We start from the raw sequence: 20144 nt of genomic DNA, 5'->3' as shown, positions 1-20144 counted from the left end.
CGTTCCAAGATGGCCTCTACAGTAAGTTACTGTATGCTGTACAGATCAGGTTTCAAATCACGTTAACGATAATAGCTGGTTACATGTACTGGATTTATGGAGAATCGCTCGACATGGGTATGAGTCAATTTCCATATATCCACAGTGTCTAACATTTCTATTCATGCATATCATGGACCGGGATTGAAGGCATTTTCTATTCCAATATAGGGTATCAAAAGCACTACGCTTCACTTTCTGTATCTTCATTACCCATGAGCACTTTCAGTGCACTTACACACCGCATCACTTCATGCTCAAGGGCGGACAATTTCGCCATGACGGCCATAAGACTAGGATCCTGGCTTTCAACCCGGACCTTCTCCTTTACGCGTACTTCTTCATCTTGCCAATGGAATAAGGCACCCGCTTCGTCATGTGTTGGTGCCCGTGATCCGAATATCCGATCTCGCAGAGAAAACCCTGTCAGTGAGATATCTGAAGCGAATGCAGTAGGCGCGTGATTGAGAGCAGTGGACTCCAATGTCCGAAGGAGAAGAACCAGGGCAGAGTCTGTGATAGAAAGATGGAATGATAAGTGCGGTGGGAGGGGAGGATCGAACATCTAAAGTAAAGTATCAAGATCAGTAAACGGTCACCAATGATAGCCTCATGGACTGCACACACATTTTCAGTCGCGCTGGCGTCCCACCACTTTCCGCGCGTATCATCGCTCTCCCCTTTCAACATCTGCCTTGCCTCACTAATAGTCTCCAGCAAGAGATGCAGTTGACCAAAGATGAAACCCGCATTGAGAGGGTCACCCGTCCAAGTGCTCACATCGACGATATCCAAACTCTGCGCGACCAGATCTCGCACGGAGACCAGCTGCGGCAGGACCAGTTCCGGCGCACCAGGTGCCTGGGACAGATTGAGACGGGTACTGGGGGCACCGCGCGTAGGCGGCAGCGATGCAAGGCGCAATTGGATATCCTAGAAAATGATCAGCTCTCTCTTCGATCGCGTGTCGGATCTGGTATACGTACTCCTTTCACCACCTTGGTGCCGACTCTAGTCACGAAGCCTTTGACATTTTCCGACCGCAGCGATGAGAGCACTAAAGTCGAGCCTGGTTCTTGTGGGGCTAGAAGGACGGCACATTCTTGCAATCCTTCTTTCAGGGAGGCAAGTGAATCCTGCATGGACTGCAGCAGCCATTCTAGCTCTTGGGCCTAAGATCGATGGGTTGGCATATTATATTGGGGATGGGGGAGGGCTCCACAGTCCCCAATAAGGTATGGAGCTCTATGTGAGAAGGACATGGACGTACCAGCGCAGTGTCCGCCTCATGATTGATCTGCTCTGCCGGCAGTGGGGGATAAGCCCAAGTGGCCATGGTAGGGTTCTCGGTCAAGCTAAGGGCAGTAAGGGCAATGGCAAGGACAGACTAAAAAAAACCTGGATAGGCAGAGAAATTCCAGATTGATCCACGTCACTGTTGGGCTCTCACCGCGATAGCAGCTGCAACGTTGTTTCGTGCTTCACTTCGTCATGGACCGCCGTGGGCTAACCCCATTGGGCTTAGGGCCGCCAATAGAGTGTGCGCTAAACTACAACCAGTTAGTCGATCAGGTGCAAGCATGACGTTACGATCGTCGATGGGCTCAATTTTGAAGGAGACGAAGAACTGATGATGCGCATTATATCAGAGGGGCCTCGGATTCCCCCGGCTCTTATAGAGTTGGTTCCTTGTCCACTCGAAATTTCACCTCTTTTCTCCCCCCAAAGTCCCTCGATCTCGTTCCTTTGAAATACCCCCCCAACCTCGTATACTTCACTTATTACTTCCTACTTCCTCTTGACCATCTGTACTGGTTAACCCAGGGATCAAACGCAATGGGTTTGAGCAGTAAGCAACTTTCCCCCAGTTGATCACAGTATCAAAATCTGACGGCCACTATAGGAGTTACATTGGGCTTTTTGGGCCTGTTCTTCACAGCAGGCTCCGTCTTGCTAATCTTCCTCACACTGCTGGCTGGTGCTCGCAACAGCACTCCACTGAATGAGATCTATTTCCTGCAGGCGGACACAGGAAATATTCCTGGGGCTCCGACAACTTCGCGATGGACCTTCTGGAACGTCTGCAGTGTGAACAGCGAGGGCAGGAGTGTATGCGGCAAATCACACCCCGACTACCCATTCGACCCCCAAGCCACCGCACTTTTAACACCGATGTGAATGTTCCCCCAGAATTCATTGGGTAGGTTATCTCCACGTCCTGTATGGGAATCAGATAGACATCGACGTATACTAACAATGCCTACAGAACAAGCCACTACTTCTTGATGTCGCGTTTCATGTTCCCCTTCATCATCATTGGTCTGTTCTTCATCGTGCTGTCGCTCTTCACCGGTCTGCTAGCCATGTGCACGCGTATTGCAGGCTATCTCTCTGGTTTCCTCGCCTGGCTCGGCCTGACCTTCCAGGTCATCACCACCTGTCTCATGACGTATGTCCCGCCTCAATTGACATTCCTCCAAATTCAAATGTGCTAACTAGGTTTGGTAGTGCTGTCTACGTCCAGGGCCGCGACGCTTTCAACAGAAATGGCCAAAGCTCCAAGGTCGGCGTCAAGGCCTTCGCATTCATGTGGACTGCAACCGCCTGTCTCTTCATCGCATGTCTGATGTACTGCCTTGGTGGTGCCGTCGGCCGCAAAGACAAGTCTGGATACAGTGGACGCAAGGAACGCCGCCGTGGCTTCTTCTCTTCGCAGCGCTCTAACAGTGTGAAGAGCCAAAACAAGGAGCGCGAGAACACTTCCTTCCCCGCTTAAGGGAACATAAGCTGTCTTAAAGCGTTCGTCATCTGATCGCGACAAGAAAAGAAAAACCGGAGCGCAAGACAAAACTATCGATTTCGATCGATCTCTGGGCCTTTCACACAATTGACGTTGTGTCCCCCTGTGTTGACACCACTCCCATTGGATGTTCCAGGCTATCGCCAGGAGACTCTGACTACACTTTGTTTTTGAAGCACTTACACTCGCTTGATGCTGTTTACGAAACCCTTACGATCTTTACTGAACTTAATTCCGTGGCCACCAAATGGCTGTGGGCATACACTGCGCAATACCCATTTTGGATTGGTCCACGCTTGAAGAGAGACGCAAGCTTTTGATGATTGATGGATGGATCACATGGTTGAAACGATTCTCCGATTTTTCAAGATCATTTTGGATTTGTGTTTTGGTTGCGACGATACTTAATAGTTGTTGTAATATAATATGTTGTCTTCCTTTGGAAGTTTATCATGATCTAGATTCCTAGCTTGCAAAGATATAGATATCCTTGTGTGGATTCTGATTCTACAATTGTGAACCAATCACCGATCACAGGGCGATGAGAATCCAGGGAAAACAGAAAGGTACGTGCAAAAGTCAATCTCTATTGGCCAATCCAATTGAGTTCTATGTAAATCTGAGTCTGAAAAGTAGGAAAGGAAAAGACTCCATGATGATAACTGCAGTATAAGTAAAAGACAAACATAAAAAAAGACAGCCTCTATCAGTCATGCATGCATCATCACACCATAAACGAAATCCATGTCTTTTTTTTTTTCACAGGAGGGAAGGAAAACTTAAGCGGAGCCGTTGACAGCACCACGGACGGCGTTCTGGGAACCAACCTCACGGACAGCGATCTGGAGACCAAGATCGGGGTTGACGTGAACCATGACCTCGATCTTGCCGTTGGCCTTGACGCCCTTGACGGCGAGCTCGGCAACGGGCTTCTCGGTCTTCCAGATAATCTCACGGGTCTCCTCCTCCTCGTCATCCTCGGAGTCAAAGTCGGAGTCATCCTCGTCCTGGGCGGGCTTCTCCTCCTTGGCCTTGGGCTCGGGCTTGGTGACCTTGATGTCACGGGCACCCTCGCACACGCGGACCAGGACGTCACCACCCTCCTTGGGTGCGGAGTACTGAGCAATGCGGCGGGCGGGGAGAGCAGTCTCAGCGCTGAGCAGGGGCTGGAAGGTGACGCCGGAAGCGGAGGTGAACTCGACACCAATGGCCTTGGTCAGGTGGGGGGTGACAGTGACCATGGGGTGGATGGACTGCTCGATATCCTCGTGCTCGAACTCCTGCACGAGGGAAGCCTGGAAGGCGGCACCACGGGCAGACAGCTCGGAGGGGTTGATGGCGGTGATGGAGGTGGCGGGGGCCAGGACGGTGGTGGTCTCGGGGAAGATGTTGCTGACCAGCTGGGCGAGCTTGGGGGTGTGAGAGACACCACCGGAGAAGATAACCTCGTTGATGTCGAGAACATCGAGTTCGGCCTTCTTGACAACCTGCTGGATCAGGTCGGTGAACTGAGCGAAGACCTTGCCGGCGAGAAGCTCGAAACGGGTGCGGTTGATGGTGCTACCGTAGTCAACACCGTCGACCAAGCTCTCAATGCTGATCTGGGCGTTGCTGCTCAAAGAGAGGGCCTTGCGAGTAGCCTCACCCTCAAGCTTGAGCTTAGCAAGACCACGGGCGTTCTCACGGGGGTCGGTCTTGTGCTTCTTCATGAACTCCTTGGCGAAGTGGTCGATGATGATCTGGTCGAGGGAGACACCACCGAGCTCGTAGTCGTGAGCAGTGGCGAGGATAGTGTACATGCCTCCGCGGCAGGCAACAACGGCAACGTCGGAGCGAGTGCCACCGAAGTCAGCAACAACGGTCAGCTTGTCGGTAACGGTAGCCTCGGGGCGGGCATCGTAGGCCATGACGGCGGCGACGGGCTCGTGGATCAGCTGGAGAACATCGAGACCAGCAGCCTTGGCGGAAGTAACGAGGGCCTCACGCTGAGCATCGGTGAAGTTGGTGGGGACGGTGATGACAGCGGCGTTGACATCCTTACCAAGGAAGTCGGAGGCGGACTGTCTCAGGCGCTTGAAGTGACGGGTAGAGATCTCGGAAACAGTGATGGTGTTGGGGGTCTCGCTCTCGGTGTCGCGGATGGTGAAAGCGACAGTCGAGTCCTGCTGCTGGGGGTGGGCAGACTGGTGGCAGGGAGTAGGGTCGATAGACTTGAATTCCTTGCCGAGGAAATCGCGGAAGTATGCGACAGTGTTGGCGGAGTTGCGGATGAGCTGAGCCTTGGCCTGGGTGCCGTGGTACTCCTCGCCCTCGATATAAGAAAGGATAGAAGGGATTTGACGGTCTAGCATAGGGTTAATTCGGGTTCACTGAGCGCGGGGTTCGAAAGTCTTACCTCCTTCCTCGTTGGCAATAACCTCGGGCTTGCCCTCCTGTGATATTGTAAGTCATTGCACTATCTCAGATTGCACACACATATACATACAGGCGAGATACGGGCAATTGAACTGCAAGAGTTACCGAATGAGATACCGATAGCGAAACGCTCGACCTCAGCGGGGGCAGTGGCGTCACCCATTTTGAATGTGATAATAAATGGTTTATAAATTAAAAAAGAAAAGGGATATCACACGTCACGGCGTGAAAGGGGATGTTCGTGATGAAGGGCTCGATGAGGGGGAATCGAAAAATCTTTTGAAGATTTTCGTCCGCTGTGGCTGGGCCTTATCGATAGGGTTGTGGCGCAGATTACACAGTACCGCCACATCTTGACATGCCCACCGTGACAGCATTGTTGAATTGCTGAGGGTTGGGTAGAGTAGCAAGTCAAACTTCGTAATTAGAGTAGAACTATGAGGAGCTCTGGCAATAAGCAATACTCACGTATGCAACCTGTCCCCTCAGTATGTTGGCGAGTATATGCGACAGTCACGTGTAGATAAGGAAATATGGGTTTGCAGATAATTTGATGCTTGCTCAACTTCAAAGAGCACCTTGAGCTCGAGCTGTCTTAATTTTTGCTCCATCACAACACTCACCATGACCACCCCACTTGTCTTATTACCCAGCGATGAGGTACCTCGCGACCATCTTCCTACCAACAACTCCAACCCTCTACGGCTGGGCCCTGGCCTTCGTATCCTCTCACAGCCCTCTTCCAAATCTACGGACTCCAAGCATGTCTTAACAGCCACACAAGCCGGTCTCCTCATGACCGATGCCAAGAAAAATACAGTCTCTCTTCTTTCTTTTCCCAACCGCCGATACATCCCCACCGTCAACGACTTCGTCATCGCACAGATCCACCACTCTAGCGCTGATTTCTTCCACTGTATGATCACTCCGCATACAGCGCATGCCCTCCTGGGTCAATTATCATTTGAGGGCGCATCCAAGAAGACGAGGCCAATGCTAAAGCAAGGCGAACTGGTGTATGCCCGAGTACTGTCTGTGGGAGTCGGCGCCGGCGCCGAAATCGAGCTTACCTGCGTGAGTCCATCAACCGGAAAAGCTGAAGGAGGCATGGGTCCTCTTGCGGGCGGAATGGTCTTCGATGTTTCAACTGGAATGGCTGCCCGCTTGATTCGGGCAAGTTCCTCTTCAGCTGAGACCGATGAAATTGAAGGGCTTGTCGTCCTTGCTGAGCTTGATAAAAAGTTAGATCCCTTTGGAGGATTTGAGCTTGCTGTTGGGCGGAACGGAAAGGTGTGGGTGAACTGCTCCGACTCTGAAGAGAACGCTGTCAAGGCTACAGTTGCCATTGGGCGTTGTCTGCGGGAAACTGATCAGAACAACCTTCACCCGCATGACCAGAAGAAGCTGGTATCAAAGGTCCTACGGGAGATGAAGCTGACTTGATTGTGCTCATTGGGCTGGAGTATGGGGGTTACGACTTGCATTTGAATTCTATGCTTTTATGCCAGCATGTACACTATTAATGCAATCCATGAGCATAAACCCCGTTCCCAATGTAAGAATATATAACTCTACACTCCGGTCAAGAAATAGAAATTTCGCTGTAATCTTGTGTGTGATTCCCAGATACCCAGATCTATAGGTCGTGCACACCTACTCCGAGGCCCAACAGAGTCGATGCGATGAGTAGACGAGTATTTTGTATAGTTAGTCAATAGTCAACCTGCAAAAAAACGCTGCACAAGAGATCTAAGTAAGTGCAAACAAAAAAGAAACTCTCCCTCGGGGAATCGAACCCCGGTCTCCCGCGCTTATCGGTATTAATGACAAGCGGAAATCATCACCACTAGACCAAGGAAGATTGAATGACCGAGTTACTGCTCGACCACTTGGCTGGTTGATGGAGGAAGGAGCGAATGTTTGACTAAACACTTGAAGCTGTTCGATCAGCAATAAATGCACTTTTTTTAAGTTGCATCGCCTGGGTTGCATTTACAATCAGATCCATATAAGAGCTTGCCTTTTGAATCGAAAGTATGGAATGATCGTACATATTACTTTTCCCTTCAATCATCCCGAAAGACATCCAATTGAGTCTCGAATTCCAACTGCACGAGCATAGAGGCGGTCAAGAACACGGTCAAGGTACTGCCGTACCACGAGCTCTTATCCGTAAATTTTGTTCGGGTTCGGACATGCGAAGCTTCCTCCACTGCATTTTCCCATCCTTCTCCCCACATCTCGGGCTTCACCATGGGCCAAAACTCATCACAACCCGAGGGAATCCCCGAGATTCCTGATGACTTCGGAGTTGTCGGTAAGTTTACCAATGCAATCGAGTTTCAACAGTTTTGACCCTGACGTTTGCATTCCAGTCCCCGAAACTCCGTATTCAGAAGAGGACTCGTCAGAGCTCAAAAAGAGAGACAAGAAGAATCGCCATGCGAAGAAGAAGGAGAAGAGGGAGAGATTGAGTCAACACAAAGAGGTCAATGGCATAGGAACTCCACCTCCAGACGACAATGCGAAGCCCTCGAAGCGAAAGCGCGAGGACGAACCCGAGCGCAAGAAGTCTAAAAGAAAGCACCGCAAGGATGATGCGCAACATGAGACAGAGTCACCTTCCACGACGCATGGTTTAATGTCCAGCCAAGCCACCCCATTGAAGCTCGAAAGTTTGGACAAGAAAGCTCGGAAGTCTAGCAAACATAAGAAAGATTCCAATGGCACAAAGGCCCCTGCTTCTCGGGCTGCCAAGCGCAATACCGACAGCAAGAACAATGTGCGAGGCCCAAGAGTAAGAGAGGCAGACAACAAGACAATCGGCTTCTACACCCCCGAGGAACTCGAGAAGATCGAGTCACATAAGGTCAATTTCTGTAAATTGCATGGAATCTCCAGCCTCACGTTCGACGAGTTGGTCCACCACTCAGAGCGTGGATCCCAGGATTGGCCACTCCCCACAGCGACCATATCCAAATCCGAATTCTGGGACGAGATTTACTGTCTTCTTCCTGGCCGTGATCGCCGCTCCGTGTACCGATTCATGCGCCGACATTTCCAGGGCTCATCTCAACGGGCACATGACTGGTCACCAGAGCAAGATGAAGAGCTCATTGAGCTGCATGAATCACATGGACCGAAATGGACGTACATCGGGAGACTGCTCGGTCGCAGTGATGATGACGTTTGGCAACGCTGGAAGAACAAGCTCAGATACAAAGATACTATGAATCGCGGCTCATGGTCCGAAGAGGAAGCAAAGCTCTTCCTAGAGGCCATGCAGGCAGTCTGGGAAAGTCTGAGCCACACCCTCAATAAAGAAGAGAAACGCAAATCTTTGGGCAAAGACTTCTATGAAATGGACGAGACTCTGGTCCCCTGGGGTACCATTAGCGCCGCATTGGATAATAAAAGATCCGAACAACAGTGCTCTGACAAATTCCGCAAGCTTCGGCCTGTTGTCATGAAAATGCGAACCAATGGCAACCCAGACGCTGTCTTTGATTACGAGAAGTCTGCTAGGAGGGCTCGCCATTGGAACAGAAAATTGGGCGACCATCACAAAAGCGAACAATACGTGAAAGATGATGACAGCGACGTGGATATGAAAGCCAACGAGGTTCAAGAGACCCGGGGCTCTCATCCAACCCAAACACAAGTGCTTTCCGAAATTATGCGGGACATGAGCCATGCCCCCACCGAGCACGCTGAGTCTGAGTCTGAATCTGAGTCTGAGTCGGCAAAAAAGTCAAAGAAGTCTAAGAAATCAAAGAATTCGAAGCCCACTGAGGTTCTCAATGCAGACGCAGAGGCCGTGTCGTCTCCTAAGACCAAAGAAGAGAAGAAGCGCGAGAAGAAGGAGAGACGTGAGAAACAGAAGCAAGAGATTGCTGATAGTGAACTGACGTCAGATAAAACCGCGCGCAAGGAGCGTAAGAAGCAAAAGAAAGAGGAAAAGGAGATATTGGAGGCAGAAGAACGCCGTGCCGCGGAAGCATCGAGTAGTGAGGCACAGAGTGAGCCTAGAGCGAAGAGGTCCAAGAAGTCCAAGAAAGCTTCCAGTGACGCTGACCACAGCTTCGACAGTGACAGCGACAACTCTCAATCTTCCTCTGCTGCTGTCTCTTCAACCTCCGCCACCGCTGCCACTACCCTAGTTCCCGATGAGTCCGATAGTGACGAGGAAGAGATTGACAGCAATGCAAGCGTCAAGTTCGAATCCAGCTTGGAGTAAAGCAGTTGCTACATTTGCTTTTCTTTGTTCCAAGATACCCCATCCTTCTTTGTTCCAAGCCTCAATTGCAATCACATCATGCCGAGAAATGAAATAAACGAATGTTCAATTTTCCATCCCCAAAAATGTCACTGATAAACAGTAATTGGATTCTCTAAGTTATATCCTGTAAGAGTGATATGCACAACTACAACTCGTCCTTCCTATCCTCACCACTCTGCACAAACTCAACCCCAGCAGCATCCTCAACCTCAACCCCAGCAACCCTTTTAGCCAGCGCCGCAATCTCATCATCATAAACCGTCCACTCAGGAACCTGCCTCCTAGCCCTCTCCAATTTAGGCTCCTTAGTAAGAGGATTATTGCAAAGATCAATCGTCTTCGCAGCCTCCAAATCCTCATCCGCACACCAAGTCTCACACCACAACCATTCCTGAGGCAGACTATGAATAGGAATATGATGCTGCATATGATTAGGCAGATCCTGATCCAAATTACTGAGACTATTCGGATCAGACGAAAGCATCTGATACTGCCCACGCAGCCGATCACCCGCAGCCAAAGCCCGGAACCGATTCAAGTCGACCACATAAAGCGCGGAAATATGATAAGGACTCCCACGCAGGAAGTTAGCCCAGTATCCCTGCTTCCAGAAGCGGAAACCTTCCATCTCAGCGCGGGAATCGCCCATCGGCGTGAAGCCGTATGGCGCGTCTTGGAGATCGTGCGTGACTAGATCGTGCATGTCTGTGCGAACGATCTGGTCCGCGTCGACGAAGATCACTTTGTCCAGAGAGAGGGGGAAGAGGACGTCCAGGAAGAGCATCTTGTAGCCCCAGATTTCGCGCTGTTTTTCCTTCTGGGAGCGCAGCCAGTGGGGCCATTTGTAGGTGACCATCTCGTAGGAGAAGTTGTATTCCTTCGCGAGGGAGGGGAGGAAGGCGCGGAAAGAGGGAGATAGGAATTGTTCGATGAACCAGAATTTCACGGTGTGTTTGGTGTGGCGCATTACTGAAACCATCATGATGTTTAGCATGCGTTCGTAGAGGTGTCCGCTTGCCACTGAGAAGATGTTGATGTCGGCTTGTTGGCCGTTGGTCTTGGTGCTCACCCCTACGCTGGAGAGGACGCCTGAGGCGAAGTTGAGGCCCTTGGCGAAGAAGTCTTTTGTTGAGCCGGGTTGGATGCCGGTATCAAGGACGTCTTCGTCTTCGTGGCCTGGTTTGCGGGATAGGCGCGGGAACAGGGTGCGGCCTTGGAAGGTAAGCAGGGCTACCTCATTGCTTTCGTCGCCGGGTTGTGAGCGGTATCCAAGGCCGCCGACGCTGTCGATATTGAAGAGCTTCTCGCTGCGGCCGGGCTTGAGGTTGATTTGCCACAGGCCTGGCTGGGCTTTGAATTGGAAGTATCCTAGGTTTGCCATGATGATAGTGTCTGCGAAGTAGTGGTTCTTCTCTGTGCCTAATGTGAGCTGAACACCTCTAGGAGGTGTTTTGGTTGTGAGATCACGGGAGTGGCCCTCGATGAGGATGTGCTCGAGAGCATAGATGGCATCGACATTGGCTCCAGACTTAAGCGAGCTCAGCTTAACATTGTCTAAGTCGTGGATCGACTCCTTGGGAGCAACAAGCCACGATGAAGGCACGTCCATGCCCAGAGTAAGCAGCGCCTCAACTGGCACACCAGTGAAGGAAGCTTGAGGTCGAGCAAGAGCACCAGCTTCGGTAAACGACGGCTCTGACTCGAGAACATAACGGTAGAATCGCTTCACTGGTAGCTCCTTGAGGCCCTCCTTAGGGTTAAGGAAGATCTTGACTTGAACACCAGACAGTTCGGAAAGAACCTTGATGACTGGCAGCCATCGCTGGGCAACCTCAGATGCAGGATCGAGAACAACGGCAACATTAATCGTAGGATCATCAGAGTTGGACACGGTAATTACAGAGTAAACAGTCCTCCACTTATCAGACACATCCATTCTGAAATCAGGAGTGTTCTCAAAGATCCCCTCTGGAACGTCCGAGATCATAGAAAGAGCCACAAGCGAGGTTAGCTTGGCGAGGTCGAGCGGACTTGAGATCTTAGACTGGAAGCCCAGCTGGGCGACAGCCAATGCAACGGGATCGAGGCGTTTGAGCCGTTCATACGCGATGAGCTGGCTTAATTCTTCCATTGTGAGTGGGTAATCCTTCTCGACAGGACCGACTGCGCGGCCATTAATGACAAGTCCTTCGGTGCCAGCTTCAAACCCTAGTTCTTTGACCAAGCGCTGGTGCAATACCTGGACCGCAGAAAGCTCTTCATCTGCGATCTCTGGAATCTCAGCATCATCGTCAGATGCACTGAGCTGAGCCAGGACCTGGTCGAGGCTCTCGCCTTTGGCAAGCGACTGAGAGACCATGACGAGAGTCTTGGGGACAGCCTCATCATCTGATGCGGCGTTGTGAAGCAGAAGTATTTCAACATCAGGATGTTCCTTCCGCAGTTTGAGGGTTTCAGTCAACAATGCAACGCCCTCAGCCTCGAAATTACCGACGACAATCATGTGCACACTTTCCAAAGCGCTATTCTCAGACACAATACGAGGAATCTTGTCCAAAGAGTTCTCATCTGATCCAAGAACGCCGACAAGATCCACAATACGGACACTCTTGGGATCTTCGGGCATGAGGAAAGTATTACGTCTCTTGAATGCCCCAGCCAGGAAGAATTCGGGGAGCCAAGCATCCTCCTCAAAGAGATCCTCGGCAATTCCCTGCTGAACCAGCTTCAGATCTCGACTGATCTGCACACTCATTCCCTGCATCCAGTTGCCATCGCGGGGAACGGGGATACCGTTGACCAGGAAGTTAGGTGCATCGCCGGTAAGGCTCAGACGGCGCTGGTAGGCAGTTGTGTGAGATACGAGAGAATTGTACTTCTCGCTCTTCAAGACTTGGTCAAGGGAGAGAGCTGGATGGTCTCCAAGAGGCTCTTGTTCCACGATAGAAGTGACGAAGCACGACTTGTCAGGGGAGCCTCTCTTTCCCTTAGTAGCTTGCTATTTCAATATTAGCCCATGATGTGCCTCGGGGGGTTTGGGTCAATATGAGCATACCGCTTCGAGATACTTGACAAGAGATTCCAGACCATACGCATCGTAAAGATAGTGAGCCACCTTGAGCTGCGCGATAGACTCAGGAGACGAGCCGAGAGGCACAAGCCCAAATCTTACAGGAATTCCTCTCTTGATGAAAGCATTCAGGTTACCAGCAATTAGCATCATGCTCTCCGGATCGGAAAGGTCAACAGGAACCACAACATTGTGGAGGTCCCTACGGACTGGAGGGAGCTGTCCTGGATAACCGCTGGCAATGTACTAAAAGAAATCAGCATAGTTTAGAACAATACGAGATAAAGGCACGAACCGCCTCGAGCCCACTAGACCAGCCCTCATATCTGGTATCCTTCTCCAGGTCATTCAACCAGATAATAACCTGGTTGTCCTCCGGATCATCGCGGTAGTCATATCGCTGCTCTTCACCACCAGCTTGAGCCTCAGTGAGAATCTGGTGCGATAGAAGCTTAACAGCATCTTTAGCAGAAAGACCGAGACCCCGGAACTTCTCAATAAGCTTCCTCTCCCGACGCAGATGCTCCAACAGAGAAAAGGCATCGACCTGGCGCGTATCCATCTGCACACCATTAATCCACATAACATTTTGACCACCAGGAATCATCCTCGCCCGGTTGTGACGAATCTCCTGCAACATCTCCCCAGTAGCATTGTGAGCCGCCACAATTGAAGAATACTGAGGGAAGTTCTGCGAAAGCTTGATCAAAGCCTCCAAAGGTTCAGGACTGTCCATAACATACTTCGCAGAATTAACACCCAACCGTGCCACCTCCGAAGCAGACAAAGGCCTCAAATCATCCGGGGCATCCTCCTTAGTCTCCAGATCCGAGTCATTCTCGGTATCGAGCTTCTCAGCAGCACGATCATCAATGACAATATAATCCGTCTTCTTCAAAGCAAGCTCAACGCCATATCCGGAAACAAACAACGGCCGCGAAACCCAATGCTGAGGAGGTCGGTAGCGAACACGGTACGAGATCTGCCCTTGCTTCGCCATATCACTCAGCGTCTCATGGAAATCTCTAAACATGGGCGCGGAAATATCCGCGTAGAGCACAGCAGGAGGGAGCGAGATTTCACCAAGGACTCGGTCGAAGGGCAGTTCGCGGGGATCCTGCGGATCAAGTACATCCTGCTGCGCGCGCTCCAGCGTCGAAGAACAGTATTGCTTGCCGTCTAGGTGGACCCAGACTGGGCACACGGCATCCTGGGCTGCGCCTAGGGATTGCTGGACGGAGGTATTGTAGAATTGGTAGTGAGCTTCGATGCGGGGCGCGGGGGAGCGGACCGAAAGCGAGAGCTTAAAGGATGAAAGACTCTCTTGGGTGCGCAGGTATCCGCCTTCTTGGACGACGGCCAGGAATTTATTGTAGAGCTCTTGCTCTGTTGTGAGGTCTTCAAAGGTGCCGTCGGCGATGCGGTCCAGCAATGGGAAGTATGCAGTGGAGTTTTCTTCTGCGGCAGATTCCCTGTGGTTGATTTGTGCATTAGCATTGTTTGTTTGGACTCTTCGCCAAGTCGTGAGGGTAATCTATTGTGCAACATCACATACAAGAGCTCGACTAGGTACGGGGCCGAGTCGAAGGAGGCTTGGAGCGCCACATTGACGGCTGGGCTAGCGTTGGCATTTGAAATGCAGCCTGGGATGAGGACTCCAATGGCGGCGTACCAACGCCAGGAGATACGAGATCCCATCTTCATTGTTGGGTTGGTGAAGGTTGTATAGATGGTTGTTTATAAGGGGGTCGCCCTGAGTTTGGGCGGGCTAATATAGGTGAAATCACCGAGTTTAGATATCCATGTGAGTCGTATCAAGCATAACGGACCCAATGAGCCCTAGCCCGTGTCAATAAGATGTCAAGGTGAGGTTGGAGATTCGGCTGATCTGGACACTTGGGGCGTTTCGTTATCGCTTATCGGGGTTCTACGGTCGACGGAGCGGCAATTGCCGCAATCTCCGAGGTTTCACTCTTGACTGGTCACTACAGGTGCAAGTTATACACAAGAGAAATTGAAATGAATTGAAATGGATTGGAATTTTTATTCCCAGTATGTTATACATGCTGGGCGCTTTCATAAGGACATTAGTCGTAAAGTCAACATTGGAACACCACCAGATGCTCCACCAGAAACGCCGCCTGTTTTAAATAAACAAAATAAAAGTATGTGCAGCTCCAGCTGGCTCTGTACAACAGAGACTGTGTATTGATGATGATATGCAGGGGGGGACGGCTGCATTGAGGATTTGCAAAAAACCGTGAACGAGGAAAGAGGATAGTTGGAAATGGTGTAGTCCAGCGCGCCTTTAGATGGCCACGGCAATGGCATCAGGATGGATGTGGGCGGGCGCGTCGATTTGTTTGCGAGCTCTGGCCTCGTCAATGAGGCGCTGGCGCTTCTCTTCGGTCATATCGAAGAGCATTTTTGTGTTGAAGTTGGGCGAAGTTTGCTGCGGGTTGGAAGAGCTATCAGGGCGACCGGATATATCCTTGTAGGACTTCATCTTCTTGAGGCTCCGGGCCAGCTCCTTCTTCTGCTCCTTCTTGAGATCCTTCTTAGAATCCTTTTTGGTCCACCCTGACATCGAGCTGGCGAAGCGCTCCAAGATGGATCCGTGCTTGCTCATGACAGGGGGTGCGGGGAAGTTGGGAAGAGGCTTCTCACTGTCCTGGGATTCCTGGGAGTAGGAGGTTGAAGGGCGGGAAATTGGGCGCGAGGTAGAGGCGGCGAAGCTGATTCCCGAATCGGTGCGGCGCGAGCTGCTCTTGGCGACTTCAGATCGGTCGTTGATTAGGGCGCACTCGTCAATCACCTCGACGACGGCAGTCAGGTATCTGTCCATGGTATCGTACACCGCAGGCCAGGCGTTGTCATCACCCGGACGGGTGCCTTGCTTCATAATAGGGTCCAAGATTCTGGGGTTCTCCTCAAACTTGATGATGAAAGTGAAGAATGCATCGCGGTGGTTTTCCAGTGTCTTTGGTGCGAGTTGCTGGGTCGGAGTCAGACTTGCGGCGTGAACAGGTGGCAGTAGCGTGTTGAGAAGAGCCAGGCAGTTAGGCTTGTTGTACGGCTCAAGCATCATTTCATTGATCAAGATCCAGCGACGGAGACCGACATAGACTTGAGTGTACAAGAAGTCGATCATGCGGGCCTTTCCGTTGATTTCCTGGTACCAGGTCATCACACCAGGGTACTGACGAGCCAGCTCCGAGTTCTTAGGATCCCGAGCATCATCGGCAGTCACATTCAAGCGACGGAAAGCGGCATCGATTTCCTTCTTCCAACGGTCCTGAAGATCTTTCAGGTAATCAAGGGCAGTCAAGGCCTGGGCAAAGTCGACTTCGGCCAGGTCCAAACAGAAGCAACGGCGCACAAAAGAGGTAGTGAAGCTCGGAGGCAGCGAGCAGGGCTGGGAAGGCAGTTGGGAAACAGTACGGGTGAGGAATGCACGAAACTGGGCATTGGCATCACCATCAAAAGAAGGCGTGTCGGAGCTGCGGTGGGTAGACTTGGATGCCTTCGACCACACCGAGTTGCGAGACAACACGGAAGGAGTGTTGGAGCTTGCCATGGTGCTTTTGGTGGGATGGCAGTTGAGCTCGTAAGCAGCGCGAAGAGAGATTTCGTATTGGTCGGCGTAACGCAAGCAATGATCAAAGATCCAGGTTAACGATGACCCATCGGGGGCATCGAGTGATTCATAGTCGGGAGACATGCTATGCAACTTGGAAAGTCGTATGACGAGACAGGCGTCGCGATGAAAGAATGACAGAGAGCGATTGTACAGCAAGGTGAGAGAAAAATGGAACGTCCAGACGGTCCAAAGCCGTAGTTATCAACCGGATCGCGACGGCTGGGATAGCTCAAAAACCAGCCAAGGGAGGGGAAGACCTGATACACCCAAAGAGGAAACGCAGGCAGACACGGGCGCCCGATTGGTCGCGTCTCGATATGTCTGAGACAGTCACGTCCAAAGGAAAAGCTTTCGAGGCTGGCGGGTGTTCTTTGTCTGAGATATCCCTTGGAAGACCGGAGAGCCAATCAGAATGCAGATTCGATAGATATCCTGCACGCCAGATCTGATGTGTATGCAAAGTGAAGAGCGGGCGTCGGGAGCTAGCTTCCGAATGAAACGCAATGATACGTCGAATGAGGGAAAGAGTGTAAAGAAGCGAACAGTGAACGAGGGAAGGGATTGATGAAAGTGATGAAAATGGCAAAAGTAGTAAAAGTGGTAAAAGTGGAGGGGAAATCGCCTACTAAAAAGGCGAGCGATGTTTGCCCCGTCCGACATTTTAATTAAGGGCTTCCGAGTCCAGACCCGGGGGGAGACTCCAGCGTCGCATCATCATAGGTCCCTGGGTTCTGGGTTTGCTTTAGACAGCCGTTGCTTTCCCGCCGCCCCGGTATACACTTGACCTATCTAGGTAGGTTCTAAGCCCCCCTAAATTCATTCCAGCCTATGATGAGATTTCTGTTCCCTTGCACTGCTTATGTGCCTTGCATACGGCTTCTGGTCTCCGGGAACGGGGGATAGGCAGCCGTTAAGCCGACATTTTTGGTTCTGTCAATTGTGTGTACTTTGTCATGGGACTGGTCAATTTAGAGATTTGCCTCCCTTGAGCTTGCGTACGATTTATTTTTAAGGTGGCCACATATAATATTCGCCCCCCAGATGAGGAAAGAAAAAAAAAAAAAAAAAAAGAAACGACAACTGTCTGCCGTAAAGCAGAGGATCTTCACTTTCGATCACCTTTGGTAATAATTCATCCAATAATTCCCTTTATTCTTAGATCTTTCGCTTGGATCTGGTGTGGGGCTCACACGCAATCCCCGATGAAACCGCCTCTACCACGATTCCGGGACCGCACAGAATTGGATCAAAAAATGGCAGTGCATCTTGCCATTCGTATTTGTACACGAGTAGACAGCAGATGTACGGAGTAGACTGGAAGCATATCCCCGATTGTCAACATCCCCAATGGGAATGCAGTTCCATGGTCCAAATCAAGGCCCAGGGCCGAGTTCCATGGTTGGCGGGCCGTCATTTCTGCCTCAGGCCAGAGAGATCTCGTGCCTCTGTTGTGTGGCTCGGTTGCCCTGTTGCGTTGGGGGGTTTGGCTTCGGTTTCATGCCAACCAACAGGTCAACTGGAAAAATTAGACACCTCTCTAGTTTGACCCGTGAGAGCTCAAAAATTAGCCTCAAACAATGCACAGCGCCGTTTCTTGCCATAACGGTTTACCCCAAAAACAAAGAATGATCGGCTCCAACTGGACCTTCCCAAGTGAGTCTAGTGCATATCAGCTGACTGTCATTCAGCTCACGGCACCCTGCCGATCCCTCGAGTCCAGACATGAAGATCGTCAACGTGTTGATTTGGTTCCGATACGTCAACTGGCCTCAGGGGGGAAAAAGTCCACTGCATCACTGCAATTTTTCAGGCGATCATTGCGTCACGGACCGGACTTGCATCTCATCGGTCTTCCAGCTACCGGATGTTCGGGTGAACGCCGGGCCCAAAAGACACTTGGACCTCTACGGAGGACCTCCCTATCGGAGATGAACGCTGGAGTTTCGATCAGGGGGTGTTGGATTCTCTGAGGCTCTATACGAAATACATGCACCGCCAGCTGATTTGACAGAGGACTTCCTCGCTACTCGTCATCCGTCTCATCCACGGAGTACACCTCCAATTCGGCGATCATCGTGCGCGCGGGGATAGTAACACAAATGGGGAATCCCCCGTAATCAGGTTCCTCATTGGGCATCATAGCATAGATTCCACTCCGAGTCTCATCGCCATTCAGAACACGCAGAGTCCGCAACTCTCCCGTTTCCTTGTTCGCGACCATCTTCTCTTCAAACCGCAAGAAGCCGGTGAAGCTGCTCGTAGGACTCAAAGAGCGTGCACGGACTTGGAAGCCCCATCCGATCAGAAGGAATTTTCCTCCGCCTCGGTGGATGACCATGCCTGCGCCCGGTCCGGCTTTGCCAAAGACAAAGCAGCGCTCAATGGTGATTTCGTAGCCGGCCCAGTGCTTGATCACCGGACTGGACGGATCTGAGCCATCCGTGGCTAGCTCGTCGAAGAAGAAACCAACCGAGGCATTCGGCCTGGTCTGAGCGTCTAACACAATTTGGGATACTGAGTCTAGGAGTCCATAGTGTTTGGTGAATGGGTTTGTGGCAGGCTCCAAGGTGTCGATGCCAAAGGGCGAGACTCCAATGGCTTGGAACGATCCGTATGCTACCCAGATACGTCGGACCCCGTATTCATCCCGACGCTGCTCAGGGATGAAGAGCGGCTGGCTCCGGTGTCGGTATTTACGGCAGGAGATTGCGTAGTCATTGAGGTAGACGTCCGGTGCAATAAAGTCCAGCGATGGTGCAAATTGCTGCCAAATATCAAGAACGTTGCTGGTGCCACCGCCAGATGGGTAATCACCTGGATGTCCACCTCCACCGACGACAACTGGGAAAGTATTATCGCCGTCTTCGCCGACGTAGTTCTGCCAGACATTCGTATAGAATGGAATAGGGTACTCTTTCTTGCCAGCTGCAGCAACCTGGTTGAGATACTTGGCGTAGTGGTACGCCATGAAGAGCTCATCGGTATGAGGGCTTTTGCCAAAGACCTGTTCCCATGTTCCACGGGTACTAGCCTGGGTCTGGAAATAATCCAAGTTGCCTTTAAGATCAATCTGGAGCGCTTCCCAGTCCTTCTTTAGGAACTGCACCAGATCCTCCGGAACAGGCTCGAGGAATCGCTTCTCAGCGACAGCAGAGCCATCACGAGAATCACCCAGCAAGCCAGTCTCATTCTCGACTTGGACCATCAGCACAGTCGAATGAGCCCCGTCCACTTCTTTGATATGAGCCAGCAAGCGTGAGAACGCTTTGGCATCGGCTTTGCATCCTTCCCCATGGAAAATGGACAGCACATCGCCGGTCTGGAGTACACCGCCGGCCTTGCGTAGCTTCGCTCGAGGGAACCGCTTGGTGTTTGTCTTTACCCACGGGGGTACGTATGTAGAAATACCTAGACGAGCTTGGTATCAGAGAAGTCTAGCATGCACATCCAGACAAGGAACGTACCATTCTTGAAAGATCCAAACCACAACAACACAAGGTGTAGTCCATGCTTCCTAGCTCCAAGAATCACCTTGTCCAACTCGGTGAAGCTGAACTCATCCTCCACTGGCTCAATGTCCTCCCAGGTCACGCATCCCAGCACAGTATTAATATGAGTGTCAACAAGCTTCTGCCAGACAGTATCCATATACTCCGCCGAAGTCAAAGAGGAATTCTGCAGCTCAGCCGCTAAAGAAAGAAAAGGCCTGCCATTGACAATAAGTTGCTGGCCAATTTCCGTCTTGCGAAGGTGTGGAATGTCAGAGGTAGGGACGAGCATTGTAGATTACAGCTCCAAGTAGATCGGAAAAGAAAAGAGATGATGGTCTCCGAGAATCCAACAAACCCCATTTCATGGATTCATTCTTATACCTATCCTCCCTCTCCTCTTACCCCTCATC

The 20144-nt window shown here is 51.2% G+C and overlaps 9 protein-coding genes across 9 annotated transcripts; 4 read left to right on the top strand and 5 right to left on the bottom strand.

Annotated features, from left to right (window-relative positions):
- Positions 1-223: 223 nt before the first annotated feature.
- On the bottom strand, positions 224-1375 carry N7511_010551 (uncharacterized protein; the record flags this gene model as incomplete). Its single annotated transcript, XM_057132928.1, has 4 exons — positions 224-604; positions 667-972; positions 1026-1211; positions 1310-1375. The coding sequence occupies 4 exons, from the start codon at positions 1373-1375 to the stop codon at positions 224-226; spliced, it is 939 nt and encodes a 312-aa protein (XP_056980916.1).
- Positions 1376-1875: 500 nt separating this feature from the next.
- N7511_010550 (SUR7/PalI family protein) lies at positions 1876-2815 on the top strand (the record flags this gene model as incomplete). Its single annotated transcript, XM_057132927.1, has 4 exons — positions 1876-1888; positions 1943-2213; positions 2306-2488; positions 2548-2815. The coding sequence occupies 4 exons, from the start codon at positions 1876-1878 to the stop codon at positions 2813-2815; spliced, it is 735 nt and encodes a 244-aa protein (XP_056980915.1).
- An 803-nt stretch (positions 2816-3618) lies between these two features.
- N7511_010549 (ribosome-associated complex protein SSZ1) lies at positions 3619-5417 on the bottom strand (the record flags this gene model as incomplete). The annotated part of the gene is made up of 3 exons (XM_057132926.1): positions 3619-5183; positions 5235-5271; positions 5325-5417. The coding sequence occupies 3 exons, from the start codon at positions 5415-5417 to the stop codon at positions 3619-3621; spliced, it is 1695 nt and encodes a 564-aa protein (XP_056980914.1).
- Positions 5418-5878: 461 nt separating this feature from the next.
- N7511_010548 (exosome non-catalytic core subunit RRP40) lies at positions 5879-6697 on the top strand (the record flags this gene model as incomplete). The annotated part of the gene is made up of 1 exon (XM_057132925.1): positions 5879-6697. The coding sequence occupies one exon, from the start codon at positions 5879-5881 to the stop codon at positions 6695-6697; it is 819 nt and encodes a 272-aa protein (XP_056980913.1).
- Positions 6698-6763: 66 nt separating this feature from the next.
- On the top strand, positions 6764-7178 carry N7511_010547 (uncharacterized protein; the record flags this gene model as incomplete). The annotated part of the gene is made up of 2 exons (XM_057132924.1): positions 6764-6809; positions 7009-7178. The coding sequence occupies 2 exons, from the start codon at positions 6764-6766 to the stop codon at positions 7176-7178; spliced, it is 216 nt and encodes a 71-aa protein (XP_056980912.1).
- Positions 7179-7507: 329 nt separating this feature from the next.
- Positions 7508-9491, top strand: N7511_010546 (MYB DNA-binding domain protein; the record flags this gene model as incomplete). The annotated part of the gene is made up of 2 exons (XM_057132923.1): positions 7508-7571; positions 7630-9491. 2 exons carry the CDS (start codon positions 7508-7510, stop codon positions 9489-9491), a joined length of 1926 nt encoding a protein of 641 aa, XP_056980911.1.
- Positions 9492-9678: 187 nt separating this feature from the next.
- On the bottom strand, positions 9679-14307 carry N7511_010545 (putative UDP-glucose:glycoprotein glucosyltransferase; the record flags this gene model as incomplete). The annotated part of the gene is made up of 4 exons (XM_057132922.1): positions 9679-12531; positions 12589-12849; positions 12899-14075; positions 14159-14307. The coding sequence occupies 4 exons, from the start codon at positions 14305-14307 to the stop codon at positions 9679-9681; spliced, it is 4440 nt and encodes a 1479-aa protein (XP_056980910.1).
- A 604-nt stretch (positions 14308-14911) lies between these two features.
- Positions 14912-16324, bottom strand: N7511_010544 (uncharacterized protein; the record flags this gene model as incomplete). Its single annotated transcript, XM_057132921.1, has 1 exon — positions 14912-16324. The coding sequence occupies one exon, from the start codon at positions 16322-16324 to the stop codon at positions 14912-14914; it is 1413 nt and encodes a 470-aa protein (XP_056980909.1).
- A 1942-nt stretch (positions 16325-18266) lies between these two features.
- On the bottom strand, positions 18267-20023 carry N7511_010543 (putative beta-galactosidase; the record flags this gene model as incomplete). The annotated part of the gene is made up of 2 exons (XM_057132920.1): positions 18267-19651; positions 19708-20023. The coding sequence occupies 2 exons, from the start codon at positions 20021-20023 to the stop codon at positions 18267-18269; spliced, it is 1701 nt and encodes a 566-aa protein (XP_056980908.1).
- Positions 20024-20144: the final 121 nt, after the last annotated feature.

The sequence above is a fragment of the Penicillium nucicola genome (assembly GCF_028828085.1).
Source record: "Penicillium nucicola strain IBT 29836 chromosome Unknown utg000010l, whole genome shotgun sequence".
Classification (NCBI taxonomy): domain Eukaryota; kingdom Fungi; phylum Ascomycota; class Eurotiomycetes; order Eurotiales; family Aspergillaceae; genus Penicillium; species Penicillium nucicola.
This window is presented reverse-complemented; position numbering and strand designations above follow the sequence as displayed.